At 43.6% G+C, this 22681-nt stretch overlaps 1 protein-coding gene across 1 annotated transcript in view; it reads left to right on the top strand.

The window, feature by feature from the left end:
* The first annotated feature begins 4005 nt into the window (after nucleotides 1–4005).
* LOC142290519 (uridylate-specific endoribonuclease D-like) overlaps nucleotides 4006–22681 on the top strand; it is a 122587-nt gene continuing 103911 nt past the window's right edge. The window contains 2 exon segments of the mRNA XM_075334478.1: nucleotides 4006–4075; nucleotides 9967–10129. Of these exon segments, the coding sequence (XP_075190593.1) occupies nucleotides 4006–4075; nucleotides 9967–10129 (233 nt within the window).

Genomic DNA, 22681 nt, shown 5'->3' with positions numbered 1-22681 from the left:
GCAAGCAGTATACTCAGGCACTGGACTGGGCTGAGAGGCGGCCTTTTAAGCAGCTGGACAGGAAGTAGGGCAACAGAACCTTAAAACTCCATGTTAACTGAGGGCAAGCTCATTCAAAAGAGAACTGGAAAACCTGGAAACCTGACAGGACGGCAACTGTCATCTCTGGGGAAATATCTACATATAGTCGGTCGGCTCATCGCATTTTTTTTTGTTTGTCACCACCATTGAACTGAACTTACTCTACTGTTTGATCTGATTTAAAGGAGAAAAATGGCCGACAGTGTATCAGTCATCTGAACAGATTCTAGTATGTGTGTGGTTCTTTTACACCAAAAGGCCAAGTATGGTCAATCACTCATGATTTTAAAAAAGATGGACCAGATCTACTTTAAGTGTCCACTTGGTGATCAAGACAAAAGCTGGGCCCCTCATGTGATATGCTCAAGTTGCTCAAATGGTCTTCATGACTGGTTGAGTATGGGGAAAGTGGCTATGTCATTTGTTGTTCCCATGATTTGGAGAGAACCCAAAAATCATAGTGCTGACTGCTACTTTTGTATTGTCAAACTGAAGGACTTTTCTACAAAGAACAAACATAAGATTAATTACCTTGAACTTGAATCTGCGATTAGGCCAGTTCCACATGATGGTACCTTGCCAGTTCCTGTATGACCGTTTTTTGCATTAGATGAAAATGAAGTAGAATATGAAGACTATGCAGCTGAAGCTACTGGCGAAGACATGGAGACCTCAAGTCAAGATGAGTATGTACCTGATGGAGCAGCCGAGCAGCCAGAATGCTTTACTCAACATGAATTAAATGATCTCATCAGAGACCTTTCATCGTCAAAAGATAAAGCTGAATTTCTTGCATCTAGGTTGAAACAGAAGAATCTTCTTCATGATGATTTCAGTCAAAGTGTGTTATTACCGAAACAGAAGTAACACTTTTTCAATTTTTCACAGTTTATGGACCAATGGTGTACTGTAACAACATAAATGGCCTTTTTGAAGAACTGAATCAGGAGTATTTTGATGCAGATTAGTAATTGTTTATTGATTCATCCCAGAGAGGTTTGAAAGCAGTGTTGCTTCACAATGGACATATGAAACCATCAATCCCTATTGCTCATTCATGTCATCTAAAGGAAAGTTTAAAAAATCTGTCAGTTGTTTTGGATGCTATACAATATAGGCATCATCGATGGAATATCTGCGGAGATTTGAAAGTGATTGCTCTGCTATTGGGAATGCAAGGAGGTTTCACAGAATATTGTTGCTTCTTGTGTTCATTGCACAGTAGAAATACAGTAGAGCATTATGTTCGTCGTGATTTGGGGCAGAGAAACATCTATGCTCCAGGTATAGACAATGTTCAGCATAATCCTTTAGTACTCCAACAAAAATCTTTCTTCCTCCACTACATCTAAAGTTTGGATTGATTAAAAACTTTCTGAAAACTAAAGACAAATTCACAAGGGTTCCACTACATTTCACAAAAATTCTCCAGCATTTCACCAGCAAAACTCAAGGAAGGGGTATTGTTGGATCCCCAGATCAGAGTGATTATGAGAAATGATGTATTTGAAGGAATGATAAGGAACTGAGATCTCGGAAAAGCTTCAAGTGGATCTGTGAAAACTTCTTAGTAAAAAATAAATCTCTGGAACATGTTGAAGGTATTGAGGAACTGCTAAATTCATACCAGTGTCTTGGATGTCGCATGTCTCTGAAAATACACTTTGCAATCACATTTTGATTTTTTCCCTCAAAATCTTGGGGATGTAAGCGATGAACAAGGCGAGTGGTTTCACCAGGACATTAAAGTAATGGAACACCGCTACTAGGGTTTTTGGAATGACTAAATGATGACAGATTACTGTTGGATATTATATAGGGACAACCCTGAAAAATAGTATCAATGACAGTCTAATGTCAAGCACTTTTAATATTTGCTCAAATATGATTTTTATTTTGCATGTGAACTTATTTTGGTTCAATAAAAACTGTTTTGTAAGGTGAAGAATTATTTTTCTGATATGTAGATTACAGTTTTCTTAATGTCACCAGTATATTTCCTATACCTTATACCGTATTTTTCGGACTATAAGACGCACCGGACTATAAGACGCACCCTGGTTTTAGAGGAGGAAAATGGGAAAATAAAACTTTAAGCAAAAAATGTGGTCATGACACACTGTTATAGGGCGAGGATCTGCTGCTGACACTGTTATGGGGGTAATGTCCCCAAATTCTCTACTAAGGTACCCCATCCTGGTAATGATCCTCCTGCCTTGTATATGATCCTGCTATAAACCCCCATCCATCCTGTTCACATGCCCCCCCATCCAGCCTGTTCACATGCCCCCCCCATCCAGCCTGTTCACATGCCCCCCCATCCAGCCTGTTCACATGCCCCCCCCCATCCAGCCTGTTCACATGCCCCCCCATCCACCCTGTTCACATGCCCCCCCATCCAGCCTGTTCACATGCCCCCCCATCCAGCCTGTTCACATGCCCCCCCATCCAGCCTGTTCACATGCCCCCCCCATCCAGCCTGTTCACATGCCCCCCCCATCCAGCCTGTTCACATGCCCCCCCCATCCAGTTCACATGCCCCCCCATCCAGCCTGTTCACATGCCCCCCCCCATCCAGCCTGTTCACATGCCCCCCCCCCATCCAGCCTGTTCACATGCCCCCCCCATCCAGCCTGTTCACATGCCCCCCCCATCCAGCCTGTTCACATGCCCCCCCCATCCAGTTCACATGCCCCCCCATCCAGCCTGTTCACATGCCCCCCCCATCCAGCCTGTTCACATGCCCCCCCCCCCATCCAGCCTGTTCACATGCCCCCCCCATCCAGCCTGTTCACATGCCCCCCCCATCCAGCCTGTTCACATGCCCCCCCATCCAGCCTGTTCACATGCCCCCCATCCAGCCTGTTTACATGCCCCCCCATCCAGCCTGTTTACATGCCCCCCCATCCAGCCTGTTTAAATGCCCCCCCATCCTGCCTGCTCATATACTCCCATCGTGCTCATATACCATCCTGGTATATGGCCTGTATCCTATAGCACAGAGAAAAAAATAAACGTTTATACTCACCTTTTCCTCACTCCCTGCAGCACTGATCACATCTTCCTCTCTGGCACGCTGATCTGTGTGTGTGGAGCCGTTCCCCTGCAACATCGCGATGTCTTCCTGTCTGTGCCGATCAGCTGACCAGCTCAGCACAGATCAGCTGACCGGCACAGATCAGCTGACCGGCACAGACAGGAAGTCATCGCGTGCAGCAGGGGGGCGGCTCCACACACGGGGACGGGTGAGTGTACTGATTCACTGCACCCCGCGCTGGTAATGACGCGCGGAGAGCAGTGAATACAGCCGCACATGATCACTCCAGGCTGTAATTGCCAGGGGTGATCATGCTGGCTCTTTACTATGCGCGCGTCCCCGCTCATCCTTCCGCCCACCTGTCAGTGCCGGCTTCAGCGCTGAGAGATGGGCGGGAGGATGGGCGTGCATATGTAATGAGCGGGCCCACGTGGTCACGAGCAGGCGCTGCTGCTGCCTGCTCGTGCCCCCGATGACCCGCAGCACCCTCATTCCCAGCCGCAGCCCTATAGTCAGACCATAAGACGCACCCCCAACTTTCCCCCAACATTTGGGGGGAAAAAAGTGCGTCTTATGGTCCGAAAAATACGGTAATAATGATGCCGCTCCATGGAACCTATAAGTGCTACAGGAAAACTATATACATTTTTGAAATCAGGACAAAAAGACGATTCAGAAAAGTACAAAGTCACCGGCGATGATTAATATAATCATTGTAATGACAAAATTAAAAGTTCACCAAGTTTTTGTAAATGTGGCTATGAGACATACAAGGTCGCCCTGTGTATTCACTGACCCCGCATAGTCACTGATAACACATGCCTATATAAACAGTTGTAGCTACCGTGAAGTTTGCAGAATCCAGGACGGATATACCATACTTCACCATGCGGGATACATTCATCCTCCTCTTGCTCCTACCATGTGTGATCCACGGAGCTAGCCTACCAGAACCAAGTAAAAAGATTTTATTTTTTCTTAATTAAGATAAAACATTATCAGTTATTTCTTCCAACACAGACTAAAAGAAAATTATAGTATTAAACGATAATTCTATGTGATTCATATATAATCTGTATTTATGTTAGAAAACGCTACCTTCTTTTTCATCACCTATTTAATATTTAAAAAGGTTAGCATTGCTTTTTTATATGGAAGCAAAGTTTAATAGTATTCTTATGCATATTTCTTTACTTTGTGTTTTAATTCCTCGCCATTTTCAATTCCTCTGTTTGCTGTCAGTAAATCGATATCATATTTTTGGATAGAATTATCAATACAATCATCAGTGAGCTAAACAATTTTGGATTTAGCACTTGTTCTGACGAGATTATTTTACATCTTTGTGTTGTCCGTATGGAAAAGGTGTAGCGTATGACACCACAATGTCCAACGCAAGCCAAGGTGGTAATTCACATGAACGTTTTTGAAATGTTGCCGCTTGCGCCACTTTGATCCATTTTTCAGATTGGACTTGCTCATTAAACTCAATGGGTCTAATAATGATACAGATGCTATTGAGACACCACCAGGATCCATTATAATCCTAAACATAGAAAACTGTATTTGTATTTTTAATAGGTTTTAAATTGTTTGCGGAATTTTGATTGTCCATTTTTGATGTGTTGATTGATAATTTTTTTCAGGATAAAAAATAGATAATGACATTTGCTCTCCAGAGCTGGCCTGGGGGTCATTCACACATCAGTTATTCCCATACAATTTCTATAAAGCTTTCCCAAATAGAACTCATACCTAAGGGTATGTGCTCATGTTGCTTTTTTGTGGGTATCTTTTCTGCACACAAAAAAGCATATTTTGACAGGAAAAAAGCAGCTGGAAAAAAACGTGCATTTTTTTATTGCATTTTTTCCTGCTTTTTTTGGTGCTTTTTTTTAATCATGGCGATAGAAGGAGTTCAGATGCTGTACCCCCGCGATTACCACCAGATGTCCAGCTCATGTAACAGCTGGGACCCAGCTCTCACTGCCAGGAGTGGTGCCCACGCCTCTCCTGGCAGCTTAACCTCCTGAACGTTGCGATCAGTGTGATGACAGCAGTCAGAAGTCAGGGAGAGGAAATGCTTACCTCTGCCTGGTGATCTGGTCCCTGTAACGCGATCACCAGGGACTCGAATGCTGCCATAGTAACCCTGGGTCATCACCATGATGACTCCGGGTTACTGAACTATGGAGAGCCTCACACACCATGCTGTATGCATAGTGTGTGAGGCAAAGTGCTGCACTATAATCCCCTGTAATGTAACACTGCAGGGAATTATAGAAATGCAGAAAAAAAAATGCAGAAACAATTGACACGCTGCTTCTTTTTTCAGCAACAAAATCTGCAAGGAAAAAGAAGCAGCATGTGCACAGCAAGTCACGATTCTCATAGACTTTTCTGGGATGCTTTTTCCTTCCTTTTTATTGATTAAAATCTGCAAGGAAAAGCGCATTAAAAAATGAAAAAAAAAAACAACACAATGTGTGCATATAGCCTAATACAGTCTATGGAGCTGTTCACAAGTCCGTGTAGTTTAGTAGACAGAGTGGTCCACATAAATTCATGGAGATATATGGTTTCAATCCAAGTTTCAAAACCAATGCAAGTCTATGGGGTCATGAAAAAAAATCAGACCGCACTCAGATGCCATCCTTGTGCTGTGTGTTTTTCACGGACTGTTTGATAGAAGAAGTTTGAATAACCTTCATTAGTTTTTTTTTCAACACGAAGAAACTGATGGAACAACAAACTGTGACGGGAAAAATTGACACTGGCAAAACACTGATGAACTCAGACTGGTTTTTGCATACAAGAAAAATCACTGCAGTCTGAATGAGCCCTTAAAGGAGCTTCCATGTTTGCCACAGACATCTGCAGTCACTCGATGTGACTACAGACTTGTGGATCCTGAGCACACACAGAGCACACTGTCAGTATTCTCCAGTTTCGGGAGTAGTTATGTAATCACAAGTATACGTCGTATATGCTCAACCACGTCCGAACATGACACATGCGGCCTCAATACAATACGATACTATCCCAACACACTGTGCACTGTGAGGATTCACAAGTTTCAATCACATACATTGACTGCCAAATCTGGACAGCTCCTTTAAGCTGATTTACTTTAGTTATATTGAGAAAACTGTAGCAAATACTCAGGATAGAAGAGAGATTTGTGAATTTAGCGCATAACGATGTGATTTGAGGAGGTCTAGCTTGTTTTTTTTTATTCAATTACAGCTAAAAATATCTTTAAAAGTGATTAAGGATAATGTATATTAGAAATTTGCATAACATTTCATTACAGAACAATTTGGTTGTATTTACATAAAACCAGAATACAAGGGCAAAATCTAATATAACAAGAACACGGTTACAAATACAAACGTTAATACTAATCATAGCAAACAAAACTTCTACTGCAGCATATTTATCAAGTAACATTGATATTCCCTTCTCTTCACACATGCCCAGGACGGGTTAAAGCTCTTCTCAGTCTAAGAATTATTTCGTAACCCTTATTTTAGACTTCTCTAACTATAAAATAAATTGAGGATTAGAATATAGAATAATAGAATATTAGTGATGGAAGGGACCTCCACGATCATCATGTCTAACCCCCTTGTCAATGCATATAAGTCTAAGGGCTGGCTCACATTTGCAAATAAATTGGACCAGTGCTATCTGATCATTTTTTGGATGGCATGGGGCCCATTTCTATATTATGGGGCAGTGCTGACCACTGCTTTTTTTTATGTCGATTGAACATAAGAAAAAAATCCCTGCATGTTGTGAGTGCATCCGATATTCAGATGACATAGCCATACAAGTCTAGGGGTGAGTGGAAATCATCAAATTTCACTTGGATGACATCTGAGTGCAGTCCTAGATACGCCGATACAGACAAGGGAGAAGATGAAGAAATTAAGTTCTCCATCTTCTCCGCACAGGTGATCTGATTCTTTCATGAATCAGATCACAGAAAATGAAGCAAGGGGCTGCTGATAAGTCTTTGGCTTTACCCAGAAAGAAATGAGATAGGATGATGAAACTTTACATTTATTCCACATACTCTCCACTGATGTCAACATACTTCTTACACCAGTATTCCAAGTTCTGTAAGCCTAGCAAAAAGAAGGATTTCGGTTGTGCCTCAAACCAGGCATTCGTGGCAGCCATGGCATCAGAAATGGTGTGAAATGTGGCACCCTTGAGGTTTTTCTTCAGGTTTGGAAACAGATAATGGTCAAAGGGAGCTAGATCTAGTGAATAAGGTGGGTGGTCAACCAGCTGGAAGCCCAGCTCTGCCAGTTTTGCCATGGTTGCTTGTGCAGTGTTGAGTGGAGGTGTTGTATTGCAGGAACAAAATTCCTTTGGACAGCTTGCCGTGCCTTTTGGCCTTCAGAGCTGCCTTCAATTTGTCCAAAAGTTCAATGTAATACCTTGCATTGATGGTGGAACCCTTTTGAAGGTAGTCCACTAGCAGCATAATCTGTTTATCCCAGAACATAGATGCCAACACCTTAGTGGCTGATTTTTGCATCCTGAACTTCTTTGCATGAGGAGAACCACTGTGCCACCACAGTTTTGATTGTTCCTTGTTTTCAGGGTCATACAAATAAATCCAGGTCTGATCCATAGTGACCAGTTGATCCAGAAAGTTCTTATCAGTTCGTAAACACTGACAAATGGACTGGGAAATTTTCACTTGCATGCTTCTCTGATTTGTTGTCAAACATTTGGGGACCCACTTTGCAGATAGCTTCCTCATGTCCAAATGTTCATGGATAATGACACAAACACGTTCATGGGAAATCCCCATGATGTCTGCTATTACTTTATCTGAGATTCGTCGATTCTCCAGTATGAGGTTGTGCACAGCATTGACGATCTCCAGAACAACAACCACTCTCGGTCGTCAAGGACGTTCCTCATCATTGGTACTGAAGTGGTCCGTTTTAAATTTGGCAACCCAGTTCTTAACTGTGGAATATGAAGGGCATTGTTCCCCCATTGTCTGCGACATATCACCATGAATATCCTTTGCGGACTTTCCTTGCAGAAACAAGAATTTTATCACTCCTCTGCTCTCAGTTGCTGTGAATATTGCATTAGTCTCCGCCATTTTGTTTTCCCGCGTGCGTAGAACACTGTTGCCGTAAGCAACAAACAAAAATTTTTGAAAACATACAGTATATTAGACACATAAGGCTTTCATGTGATATAACATTCGTAACCATGTGGCACCCTGGCCTAGCCAGGTCGTCACAGATAACATACAAACACCCCACCCCCATTAGACAGGGACAACAGCCAAACAAAAATCCGTGTTGCCTCCCTCCAGTGTCTGATGTCCACACCAGGTGGGGTGGAGCCAAGCGGTTGGCTCCACCCACCGAGGTGTTCACAGGCCTGGAAGCGGGAAAAGTGACAGAACAGTTGAGGAGTGAGGAACAAACACTTGGGTGTCTGGGTTTGTGGCCCAGGCACTGACAGCAAGGTTGGCAGACGGTGGTGGCCATCTGCAGGAGTGGTGGAGAGACGCAGAACCGTAGGACCGGGGATGGGTGACGGCCCGCCGGTACCGACCGGGGAGCAAAGTGAAGCCAGCACACACAGGCAGGGCCATCGGACCCCGACCAGGCTTGGAGCCGCCGACAATAGTCAGATCCGAATGTGACTGGAACCCCAGGGATTTCATAACAGCAAAAGTCCCGATTGAAGGTAACCGCCCACACCGTGAGGGTATACAGCTACCGCCTAAGCCTAGAGACCCAAGGGCCAGCGTCTGCGGGCAAACGGGCTCCTCCGGTACCCATACACCGGGGAGCGGACTACCGTTGGGAATCCATAGTAGTCAGAAAGAAGAACATCAAGGTGCAGGGAAAGACAGCTGCCATCACCTGTCCGGGGAGAGACACTGCAGCCGGCTGCGGGACCCGTCCATCCAGCCGTTTGGTTTACCAAGGACTTTGTACCTTTCTTGCTGAGTGAGTACACCCGTGCCATCCGGCACCGCGCCGCGCTGTCCCTGCAACCCTGCACCTCACCAACCCTGCCTCCCCGTCACAACATCATCGGGCCCCGGGACCACTGACCCCTAACCACTGAGGGGGAAAACAACATCCCAGCTGCTCCCTACCATCGCTCCCGGGATCTCCGTCACCAGCAGCAGTGGTGCCCATCATCACCACGACCCGAGGGTGGCGTCACGGACTAAATCCCCCAAACCAACCACCCCTTTCACTCACGGGCGAGGAGCGCCGCTCGAGTCCCCGGATCCGGCCCACCGCTCGAGCCACCGAGCAGCCATCGCAGCAGCGCCGGACCCAAGCTTTAGCGAGCGCAGCGGCGTCCTCCCCGCCCGCGACAACCATAGAAACAAAAAAAAGATCACAAAGCCAAAAACTTATCAGCAGCTCTTTATAGCTAAAACACTGAACAGAGTGTGAGCCGAGTGTCTTTAACATAATCACCCATTCTCTCACATGACAGAATATACGCTGTGTGAGTGAGCGCTAAAGAGGTTGTTCAGGATAAGAAAATACCATACCAATGCCATTTACAGTCTGTGATCAGGTGTGGCACTATTTCTGGGAGAAAGTAACCATGTTTTTCTAGTGTTGTGTAGCTCATTTAATTTTAGCTAAAATTTTCCAAAACTAACCAAACCCAATGTAACCCCATCTATGTTCATAACTGTTGCAGATGAGATTCATAGATTGGAGAGTGCATTTATGGTAGGAGCAATATGGGTAAATAATATTACTTCATAGAGCTTCATGTAGGAAAACCCTGCCAAACTGACCTAATCATGGCCTTTTTTTCTTCCTATAAACCAGGACAAGCGGTATTTGCGGCCACCAATGATGAAATTGCCAATCTGGCTGAACAGTTGTATTCCGCAGATGTGAACAAAGCCGCCACTAGTGATGTGACCCTTAACCTCCAGTATAAGGCCTCCAGCTCTCAGACCAGCTCCGGAACAGACTATGCCAGCCAAAAGTAAGCCGACGGTGCTGTCAGTGGTTAGGAGTCAGTTTACAAATGGAAAAATAAGTCAAATATTAACATTTCAATACTTAAAGGACTGAAAATAATCTAATTCATGATTATATTCTGTCAGGTGTGATAGTGAGAGGTCCCAGTGGTCGCACCTCCATAATTCAGGAATAACAAATTCCAATCATGGTGAGAAAATCAGAACAGGACTGAATTGTAAGGAGCTTTGTCCCATGTAGGTTGGACACGATCCGCACTGGTTTTCAGCATTAGGCAGACATTTATAAAACATCAATAAATGAAAACACAAATTATATTACATGGGTTATTCTGTAAATACACAAAATTACCCCGTGCTGCAAGTAATAGTATGTAAAATGCATGGATTCACATGGACTACTGTACATCTGCATATTTCAGCCTCCGTGTTTATTTTTGTTCTGTCTTGCACCCGTCTAGTGGTCAGTAGTGGAATTTTCTCTTTTCTTTTCTCTTCCTGATAAAATGCTCTTTCATTGACTTGTTCACTACTGGACAGCTCCTAATTAATTGAGCTAGGACAACAATTTCAAAGCAATTCTGTTCCTGACGGTCGCTACTCAAATGGCTTTTCCACCTTGTTCATGTTGACATATCAACTGGATGCAGGGTAGATGGTAGTACCACTAATCTTGAGAGTGGAGCCCCACTCCATGCCACTGTCAGTAGAGCGGTTGTCAGAAATCGGTAATTTTCAAGATTGATGGGGCCACCATCCAGCAGAATCCTGAGCACATCTCAACTGACAGTAGTATGTGGTGGGATCTCTTTGTCAAGATAGATCCTGGTCCCACTGGTGAGTCTGACATCTACATTATATATTTATGGCATATCTTGTGGATCTGCTATTAATGTACAGTACAGACCAAAAGTTTAGACACACCATTTCATTCAAAGAGTTTTCTTCCTTTTCATGACTCTAAAAATTGTAGATTCACATTGAAGGCATCAAAACTATGAATTAACACATGTGCAATGAAATACTTAACAAAAAAGTGTGAGACAACTGAAAATATGTCTTATATTCTAGGTTCTTCAAAGTAGCCACCTTTTGCATTGATTACTGCTTTGCACACTCTTGGCATTCTCTTGATGAGCTTCAAGAGGTAGTCACCGGAAATGGTTTGCCCTGTCAGGTTTAGTAAGTGGGATTTCTCGCCTTATAAATGGGGTTGGAACCATCAGTTGTGTTGTGCAGAAGTCTGGTGGATACACAGCTGATAGTCCTACTGAATGGACTGTTAGAATTTGTATTATGGCAAGAAAAAACGAATGGCCATCATTACTTTAAGAAATAAAGGTCAGTCAGTCCGAAAAATTGGGAAAACTTTGAAAGTGTCCCCAAGTGCAGTGGCAAAAAACATCAAATGCTACAAAGAAACTGGCTCACATGGGGACCGCCCCAGGAAAGGAAGACTAAGAGTCACCTCTGCTGCGGAGGATAAGTTTATCTGAGTCACCAGCCTCAGAAATCGCAGGTTAACAACAGCTCAGATTACAGACCAGGTCAATGCCACACAAGAGTTCTAGCAGCAGACACATCTCTAGAATAACTGTTAAGAGGAGACTTTGTGCAGCAGGCCTTCATGGTAAAATAGCTGCTAGGAAACCACTGCTAAGGACAGGCAACAAGCAGAAGATACTTGTTTGGACTAAAGAACACAAGGAATGGACATTTAACCAGTGAAAATCTGTGCTTTGGTCTGATGAGTCCAAATTTGAGATCTTTGGATCCAACCACCGTGTCTTTGTACGACGCAGAAAAGGTGAATGGATGGACTCTACATGCCTGGTTCCCACCGTGAAGCATGGAGGAGGAGGTGTGATGGTGTGGGGATGCTTTGCTGGTGACACTGTTGGGGATTTATTCAAAATTGAAGGCATACTGAACCAGCATGGTTACCTCAGCATCTTGCAGTGGCATGCTATTCCATCCGGTTTGTGTTTAGTTGGACCATCATTATTTTTCAACAGGACAATGACCCCAAACACACCTCCAGGCTGTGTAAGGGCTATTTGACTAAGAAGGAGACTGATGGGGTGCTACGCCAGATGACCTGGCCCCCACAGTCACCAAACCTGAACTCAATCGAGATGGTTTGGGGTGAGCTGGACCGCAGAGTGAAGGCAAAAGGGCCAACAAGTGCTAAGCATCTCTGGGAACTCCTTCAAGACTGTTGGAAGACCATTTCCGGTGACTACCTCTTGAAGCTTATCAAGAGAATGCCAAGATTGTGCACAGCAGTAATCAAAGCAAAAGGTGGCTACTTTGAAGAACCTAGAATATAAGACATTTTTAGTTGTTTCACAATTTTTTTGTTAAGTAATTCATTCCACATGCATTAATTCATACTTTTGAAGCCTTCAATGTGAATCTACAATTTTCAGAGTCATGAAAATAAAGAAAACTCTTTGAATGAGTTGTGTCCAAACTTTTGGTCTGTATTGTATATGTCAATGTCAATGTATGTATACTGTCAATGTCCTGATTTCTGCTGCTTGCAGTCACTGGTCACAGCAGTACAAGTTAGTGGCAGCAGTCACTAGTCCCTTTGTCAAGTCCTGTAGTTAAGGTCCTTGTATAGTAATAAGTAGAGATGAGCAGATCGATCCACCGAGAATATACCTTGAGGATCACAAAAAAAAGTCAGTTGCCATTTCACACACTACTCTTGTCTCTGAGATTGGGCTACTAACACCAGGCGTGGGAACACGAGATTCCCCATAATGCCTCGCAGCTATCAAATCATATGGTGTGACGCAAACACTAAAAAAGAATCGCCGTGTGTCCTAACTCATGACAAGATGGTGCAACACACATATTATGCAAAGAATGCATTAAAGTACCTGAAACATTCAAAACACAACATAAGCATAGCATCTCACATATTTACCACAATATATACAAGTGGGTACTCCCTAATGTGGATTTCGCCTTGTGGCTTCCTCAGAAAGGGTTGTTGTAGCTGTTCTGCTCTGACCCAAAGTCAGATTATGGGATCACCAGTGAGGTCCAAATAGAATTAGGCCTCTTACATAACAAGCGCTTGGAGAAAGGAAATGCACACTTGTGAGCAAAATTATTTTCTGTTTGTTTACCTGTGCAAGCAAAACGTATACCATTTATAAACCAATGTAATACTGCATAAAATGTTTCTACTGGAAGTTCACCAGTTGCCCCTCTCTTCTCAGACTGTAACATCCGCCTAGAACCATGGTCTTAGGATGGCTGTCATGGACAGTCTAGGGGCAAACTGCTCATTGAGCAGGTTCCCGAGAACACCAAAACCCTTTAACCCCTATACAGGGATTTGAAATTACTACAAGGCCCTAGATATTACTACCTGCGGAAGGCTACAGTCCAAAGAAGTAGTTGTCAGGCAGGATCAAACCAGATGATACAGAAAAGGGACAAAATCAGCAGACAAGAGCGTAGTCAGGAAATCAGGCTGAGGTCAAAATCGGAGATGGCAGCGAGGTACAAAAATGATAGGCAGGAGAGTAGTTGTAGCGCCCCTGAATACATCAGGGTGCTACAGGGAACTGCATCCTTTCCCTAGGGTGCAGAGCCTACCCCCCCCTTGTATCCAGGTTCCCAACAATCGGTGTCACTACCATCAGCACCACAAATCCCAACCACACCTCACATCATGACCTGTCAGACACAACAGTGGGTTGGTCAAGCTGCCTAGGGGTCAGGCAGACTGGTGGGAGGGAGGAAGAGAGCAGAGTAGTGAGAGCTTTCAAAGAATGAGGAGCTAGAGTGGTAGCTCCCGGGGAGCTAGACCAAGTTTAGGTCGCAGACGGTGGTCAGGGATCAGAGGAGTCAGAGACCGATTGCAGGGACGTTGGACAGGGGTGTAACGTACGTAGTCTTGGAGGACAGTCAGCACCAGAAAGCCCAATAACCGGACCGGTACCGAGCACAACGGGGTACAGGACCCTAGGTCAGGAACCGATTCAATGTCCTGATAATTAACCTGGGAGGGAGAGTATCTTCACGAACTTCCCTAAGAGGTCAGAGATTGAAGGCATCAGCACAACGCAGGGGATATGGTTTTCCAAACAAAGCAACCCACTGAAATCCCAAGTGCTAGCCCTCAAGAGCACAGCTACACTACACATAGTGAGCAGGGCTCTAACAGCTTAAAGCCAAGGGGCCACAACTGACCACAAATTCTGCACGGAGGCAGGCTCCGGATTTCCAAGTGACACCGGCGGGAGCGGATACCTAGACGGGCTCCCTGCAGTGGCAGTGGTACACAGAGGCTTTGGTTTACCTACGGTGTGTGTGTCTACTTTATAAACCTCATCCCACACCACAACTACCACAGTGAGTACTCTGATCCCTGCATCCTGCCTTCCCAAATCCACCAATTCCCCAGAGGCCAGGGCCTTCCCTACCTGCGGAGGGACTGACACCTTGCTGCGCCACACCATCTGCCCCGGTACTCCTTCCAGCAGAGGCAGTACTCCCATTACCACAACCCTCAGGTGGCGTCACAAACACTTCTCCCCTGTAAATAATCCCCTTTCAAGGATCGGAGTGTTTGCCGAGCCCGGGTCCGGACCCCTCGAGCCACGACCACCCCGGATCCGAGCACCCCGGTCTGCGCCGGGGCGGCACATTGTCAGAGAGCAGGAAGAGGTCAAAACATAGGAATCAATATATTGAGCAAGGAGAACCAGAGACAAGCAGTACTACAAAACTATATCTGGCAGAGACCAGCAGAAAAGAGGGGCAATTAGAAGGGTGTGGTGTCTTCCCATTGGCTGTAACTGAAAGGTGGTAACTTCAGCTGGAAGACATATGCCACCACAGTCAGCCAGTGGTACTGCAGGTCCCAGGAAAACCCAGCTTAGTGCATGGGCGGAGCTAGCGCCCACCAGAGTCGCTGGCTCCAACTCCACTCCTATCACCAGCACTGTCCATAGCGGGAATATGGCAGCGCCTGGTGACCGAAGCAGAAGTCGCAGGAGGGGACTCCGGTGGGGACGTGACACAGATGTGCATCAAATATGACCTAGAAGTCCAAGAGGCTCAGAGACTTGCATATGAGATAAGAAAATATTAAAACAAAAAATGAAACCTTGAATATGAAACTGAGACTGGTATATACTAAACAAAATGTACTAAATGTACTAGTACCATATTTAAAATATAGAAAACTATTAAAAAGTGATGGGCAATCCCAATCTGTAAAGTTTGGGGATCGTACCGATCACATAGTGATCATGTACACGATCCCGATCACGAGCTTTCCTGGGAAGCTTGTGTTACAGATCAAGTCCAGGGGCTGTAAGAAAAAAGGACATTATTAAAAAAAGATTATGATCATACTTACAGGTCCCGCAACGCGTCCTTCAGACTCTGTCTCACGGGCGCTTCTGCTTCTGTATCCGTCCGATCATTGCTGTGCCCCCCGGTAATCACCTCTGACTAAAAGGACCTTCTGTGACCTCATAGCCATGTGACCAGTCAGATGTGAATGTTGTATTACCTCATTACCTAGGCTACAGACTAGTCACATGACTATGACGTCATCAAAGGTCCTGGAAACTGAACTTTCATTGTCACTGTGCGAGTGTCACATCGCATCACGGCGCACAATCTCCCGACAAAAGCAGGTTAACTGCATGTATTTCCATGCAGCTGATGCGCTCCTGTCCTGAGAGCGTCAGGTGCGGGGTGATGCAATGTGAGACTGCACGAGTCATACCCTCACTGTCTGCCTGTTTCTTGCTCTGTACAGAGCGATGAAGCAGAGCTGACAGAGCTCTCTGTGCTTCTCATTTTGTATAGATGCTGTCTGTGCAGATTGGTGAAGCAGAGCTAACATTGCTGTCCCTGTGAACTATGTCGGACTAAGGATTTTTTATAATAAAGATGGAGTCTCTAAATGTTTTTTTTGTTTTATTTCCAATAAAAAATTTTTTTCTATGTGCTGTGTTTTTTTTCTTGTTTACTAGAAATTCATGGTGGCAATGTATAATTTGGTGTGACACCATGAATTTCGGGCTTAGTACCATCTGAGAATACAAAGCTGGTATTAAACCCTTTATTACCCAGCATGCCACCCGCCACACCCGACACAATCAAAATAAAGCGGGAGCCAAGATATTTTTTTTAAATTATGTTTTTAAAATAATTAAAAAAAAAATGAATGGGCTTCCCTGTATTTTGATTGCCAGTCAGGTAAAGCCAGGCTGCTGGCAGCCTGTAGCCGTCCGCTTCATTTGCGCTGAGAATTAAAAATACCGCTTAGCGCTATATCATTTTTTTTAAATTATTTATTTATATGTTGTGTACATTATATATATATATATATATATATATCGTATATACTGGCGTATAAGACGACTTTTTACCCCCTTAAAATAATGGCTACAGTGGGGGGTCGTCTTATACGCCGGATATACACCTGGGTGCTGTAGTGCGCCGCTCCACTCCGTTCCACGCTTGGATTCTGCCTCCATAGCGACGAGGGAGGAACTTCCTGTCACTGCTGCTGAATGGCAGAGCGCTGGCCAATCAGAGGCAAGCAGCTCTGCCTTGACGTCAGCGCTCTAGCAGGGAAGTTCCTGCCTCGTCGTTATGGAAACGCGATACACAGCCCGGCCCCGTACTGGTATATCATACAGCATATACAGCGGATATATAGCGGATATATAGCAGGGGGCCGCACTGTGTGAGGAGGTGTTTTTTTTTTCACTGTCCAGTATAACCAATAGGATTAGTGCAGTAACGCCAGATTCCCCTCGCATCCATGCAGGGACATTAATGAAGAGCTTACATGCTGGTGTAAGTGTGCATATTGCTACAGTACCGTAAGTGCTGCTGCCGACCCCGCCCCCTTTCTCGGCCCGGTGACTCCCCCGCCCCTGCACTAATCCTATTGGTTATACTGGACAGTAAAAAAAAACACCTCCTCACACAGTGCGGCCCCCTGCTCTTAGCATACTGAAGCATACTGAATACCGTATGTATCACAAGATATCCCAAATTCTATATTTTTAGGGCAGAAGTTGGGGGTCGTCTTATACGCCCAGTCGTCTTATACGCCGGCATATACGGTATATATATATATATATATTTTATATAATCTACAAATAATTCCATATATAATTCTCAGCACACGTAAAACAGACGGCTACGGGCTGCCACCCCATCTGCCTGGCGTTACCTTGGCATGGCTAGCAATTAAAATACAGGGTAGCCGATTTTATTTTTTTAGCTATTTAAAAAAATAATGAAAAAAAAAAATGCATGGGCGTTTTCTATTGCTAGCCAAGGGTAATCCAAGCAGCTACTAGCTGCTTCACTGGCAATTTTTTTTTAAAGTTTTTTGCCAAAAGACTAAAAAAAAAATTATGTGGGCTTCGCCATATTTTTCTATGCTAGCCAGGTACAGCAGGCAGGTACGGGCTGCCCCCAACCACCAGCTGCCTATTTGTACCCGGCTGGGATCCAAAAATATAGGGAAGCCCTTTTTTTTAATTATTTCATGAATTTCATGAAATAATTAAAAAAAAACTACGTGGGTTCCGCCCAATTTTTGTGTCCAGCCAAGTACAACTAGGCAGCTGGGGATTGCAATCCACAGCGCAGGGTGGCCGAAGAAGCGCCATCTTCTGGTGCTGTATCCAACTCTTCCAGCAGCCATGGTGCCGGGTAGCATGCTGGGTAATAAGGGGTTAATACTAGCTTTGTTTTACCAGCTGGTATTAAGCCCGAGATTCTAGATGTCAGGCCAAATTTGACCATGCCATTAAGAATCTCCAATAAAGGCTTAAAAAAAGACCACACAGAGAAAACATACTTTATTAGAAATAAGTAAACAGACACACTTAGGGACTCCATCTTTATTACTTCCTCCCACCCCTCCGCATCCTGGTCTTCTGTCACTGATCTAGCTCTGCTATATCAGAAAGCACACGGGGTAGGAATAACGCTTCTGCTCCAGAGATTGCAGGTTGGTAAGCGGTGATGTCATCGCTGCCACCGTTACCATAGTAACCTAACAAATGGGTTACTATAGCAACGGTGATCTCTGATCACCTGATTCCCGGCGCCGCTATTCACCGGCTGTGGCATTACAGTGTGTGGCAGCCAATCCCTGCATGTGTTAAGGAATAACGTTTGGAACTCCATTCTATGTCTGAACTGGGTGCAAAAAACCTAAAAAACATCACTATGGGGAGATAAGGTATGCACACCAGTGACTATGGAAGGGGAATACATGGAATAGCAGAAACTGCTGTGTGAATACTGACATGAAAAATTCAATAGCTATTTGTAAGAATGAAATGTGAAAAATGGAACCTGCATTACTGCCATGAATATATGAATAAAGAGAAATTTAGCTACTGAATTGATCAATGCAGAAGAGCCCCAACACTACGCCAAAGTATTTCTCTACGTTGGGGTCCCTAGCTTGTGTGTGTCCTCTCATGCAGTTAAAAAACTTACCGTGTATGGGACGCTGAGACCCAGGCTATATATGCGTATAATGTGGATTGGCAATAGGTGTGTATGGGGAGGGTTCACAAACGAAAAACTACTAACATTAAGGAATAACGTTTGGAACTCCATTCTATGTCTGAACTGGGTGCAAAAAACCTAAAAAACATCACTATGGGGAGATAAGGTATGCACACCAGTGACTATGGAAGGGGAATACATGGAATAGCAGAAACTGCTGTGTGAATACTGACATGAAAAATTCAATAGCTATTTGTAAGAATGAAATGTGAAAAATGGAACCTGCATTACTGCCATGAATATATGAATAAAGAGAAATTTAGCTACTGAATTGATCAATGCAGAAGAGCCCCAACACTACGCCAAAGTATTTCTCTACGTTGGGGTCCCTAGCTTGTGTGTGTCCTCTCATGCAGTTAAAAAACTTACCGTGTATGGGACGCTGAGACCCAGGCTATATATGCGTATAATGTGGATTGGCAATAGGTGTGTATGGGGAGGGTTCACAAACGAAAAACTACTAACATTAAGGAATAACGTTTGGAACTCCATTCTATGTCTGAACTGGGTGCAAAAAACCTAAAAAACATCACTATGGGGAGATAAGGTATGCACACCAGTGACTATGGAAGGGGAATACATGGAATAGCAGAAACTGCTGTGTGAATACTGACATGAAAAATTCAATAGCTATTTGTAAGAATGAAATGTGAAAAATGGAACCTGCATTACTGCCATGAATATATGAATAAAGAGAAATTTAGCTACTGAATTGATCAATGCAGAAGAGCCCCAACACTACGCCAAAGTATTTCTCTACATTGGGGTCCCTAGCTTGTGTGTGTCCTCTCATGCAGTTAAAAAACTTACCGTGTATGGGACGCTGAGACCCAGGCTATATATGCGTATAATGTGGATTGGCAATAGGTGTGTATGGGGAGGGTTCACAAACGAAAAACTACTAACATTAAGGAATAACGTTTGGAACTCCATTCTATGTCTGAACTGGGTGCAAAAAACCTAAAAAACATCACTATGGGGAGATAAGGTATGCACACCAGTGACTATGGAAGGGGAATACATGGAATAGCAGAAACTGCTGTGTGAATACTGACATGAAAAATTCAATAGCTATTTGTAAGAATGAAATGTGAAAAATGGAACCTGCATTACTGCCATGAATATATGAATAAAGAGAAATTTAGCTACTGAATTGATCAATGCAGAAGAGCCCCAACACTACGCCAAAGTATTTCTCTACGTTGGGGTCCCTAGCTTGTGTGTGTCCTCTCATGCAGTTAAAAAACTTACCGTGTATGGGACGCTGAGACCCAGGCTATATATGCGTATAATGTGGATTGGCAATAGGTGTGTATGGGGAGGGTTCACAAACGAAAAACTACTAACATTAAGGAATAACGTTTGGAACTCCATTCTATGTCTGAACTGGGTGCAAAAAACCTAAAAAACATCACTATGGGGAGATAAGGTATGCACACCAGTGACTATGGAAGGGGAATACATGGAATAGCAGAAACTGCTGTGTGAATACTGACATGAAAAATTCAATAGCTATTTGTAAGAATGAAATGTGAAAAATGGAACCTGCATTACTGCCATGAATATATGAATAAAGAGAAATTTAGCTACTGAATTGATCAATGCAGAAGAGCCCCAACACTACGCCAAAGTATTTCTCTACGTTGGGGTCCCTAGCTTGTGTGTGTCCTCTCATGCAGTTAAAAAACTTACCGTGTATGGGACGCTGAGACCCAGGCTATATATGCGTATAATGTGGATTGGCAATAGGTGTGTATGGGGAGGGTTCACAAACGAAAAACTACTAACATTAAGGAATAACGTTTGGAACTCCATTCTATGTCTGAACTGGGTGCAAAAAACCTAAAAAACATCACTATGGGGAGATAAGGTATGCACACCAGTGACTATGGAAGGGGAATACATGGAATAGCAGAAACTGCTGTGTGAATACTGACATGAAAAATTCAATAGCTATTTGTAAGAATGAAATGTGAAAAATGGAACCTGCATTACTGCCATGAATATATGAATAAAGAGAAATTTAGCTACTGAATTGATCAATGCAGAAGAGCCCCAACACTACGCCAAAGTATTTCTCTACGTTGGGGTCCCTAGCTTGTGTGTGTCCTCTCATGCAGTTAAAAAACTTACCGTGTATGGGACGCTGAGACCCAGGCTATATATGCGTATAATGTGGATTGGCAATAGGTGTGTATGGGGAGGGTTCACAAACGAAAAACTACTAACATTAAGGAATAACGTTTGGAACTCCATTCTATGTCTGAACTGGGTGCAAAAAACCTAAAAAACATCACTATGGGGAGATAAGGTATGCACACCAGTGACTATGGAAGGGGAATACATGGAATAGCAGAAACTGCTGTGTGAATACTGACATGAAAAATTCAATAGCTATTTGTAAGAATGAAATGTGAAAAATGGAACCTGCATTACTGCCATGAATATATGAATAAAGAGAAATTTAGCTACTGAATTGATCAATGCAGAAGAGCCCCAACACTACGCCAAAGTATTTCTCTACGTTGGGGTCCCTAGCTTGTGTGTGTCCTCTCATGCAGTTAAAAAACTTACCGTGTATGGGACGCTGAGACCCAGGCTATATATGCGTATAATGTGGATTGGCAATAGGTGTGTATGGGGAGGGTTCACAAACGAAAAACTACTAACATTAAGGAATAACGTTTGGAACTCCATTCTATGTCTGAACTGGGTGCAAAAAACCTAAAAAACATCACTATGGGGAGATAAGGTATGCACACCAGTGACTATGGAAGGGGAATACATGGAATAGCAGAAACTGCTGTGTGAATACTGACATGAAAAATTCAATAGCTATTTGTAAGAATGAAATGTGAAAAATGGAACCTGCATTACTGCCATGAATATATGAATAAAGAGAAATTTAGCTACTGAATTGATCAATGCAGAAGAGCCCCAACACTACGCCAAAGTATTTCTCTACATTGGGGTCCCTAGCTTGTGTGTGTCCTCTCATGCAGTTAAAAAACTTACCGTGTATGGGACGCTGAGACCCAGGCTATATATGCGTATAATGTGGATTGGCAATAGGTGTGTATGGGGAGGGTTCACAAACGAAAAACTACTAACATTAAGGAATAACGTTTGGAACTCCATTCTATGTCTGAACTGGGTGCAAAAAACCTAAAAAACATCACTATGGGGAGATAAGGTATGCACACCAGTGACTATGGAAGGGGAATACATGAAATAGCAGAAACTGCTGTGTGAATACTGACATGAAAAATTCAATAGCTATTTGTAAGAATGAAATGTGAAAAATGGAACCTGCATTACTGCCATGAATATATGAATAAAGAGAAATTTAGCTACTGAATTGATCAATGCAGAAGAGCCCCAACACTACGCCAAAGTATTTCTCTACGTTGGGGTCCCTAGCTTGTGTGTGTCCTCTCATGCAGTTAAAAAACTTACCGTGTATGGGACGCTGAGACCCAGGCTATATATGCGTATAATGTGGATTGGCAATAGGTGTGTATGGGGAGGGTTCACAAACGAAAAACTACTAACATTAAGGAATAACGTTTGGAACTCCATTCTATGTCTGAACTGGGTGCAAAAAACCTAAAAAACATCACTATGGGGAGATAAGGTATGCACACCAGTGACTATGGAAGGGGAATACATGGAATAGCAGAAACTGCTGTGTGAATACTGACATGAAAAATTCAATAGCTATTTGTAAGAATGAAATGTGAAAAATGGAACCTGCATTACTGCCATGAATATATGAATAAAGAGAAATTTAGCTACTGAATTGATCAATGCAGAAGAGCCCCAACACTACGCCAAAGTATTTCTCTACGTTGGGGTCCCTAGCTTGTGTGTGTCCTCTCATGCAGTTAAAAAACTTACCGTGTATGGGACGCTGAGACCCAGGCTATATATGCGTATAATGTGGATTGGCAATAGGTGTGTATGGGGAGGGTTCA

Source organism: Anomaloglossus baeobatrachus, chromosome 2 (genome assembly GCF_048569485.1).
Source record: "Anomaloglossus baeobatrachus isolate aAnoBae1 chromosome 2, aAnoBae1.hap1, whole genome shotgun sequence".
In the NCBI taxonomy this organism is placed as follows: domain Eukaryota; kingdom Metazoa; phylum Chordata; class Amphibia; order Anura; family Aromobatidae; genus Anomaloglossus; species Anomaloglossus baeobatrachus.
The sequence above is the reverse complement of the archived record's forward strand: the minus strand, read 5'-3'. Positions and strand labels throughout refer to the sequence as shown.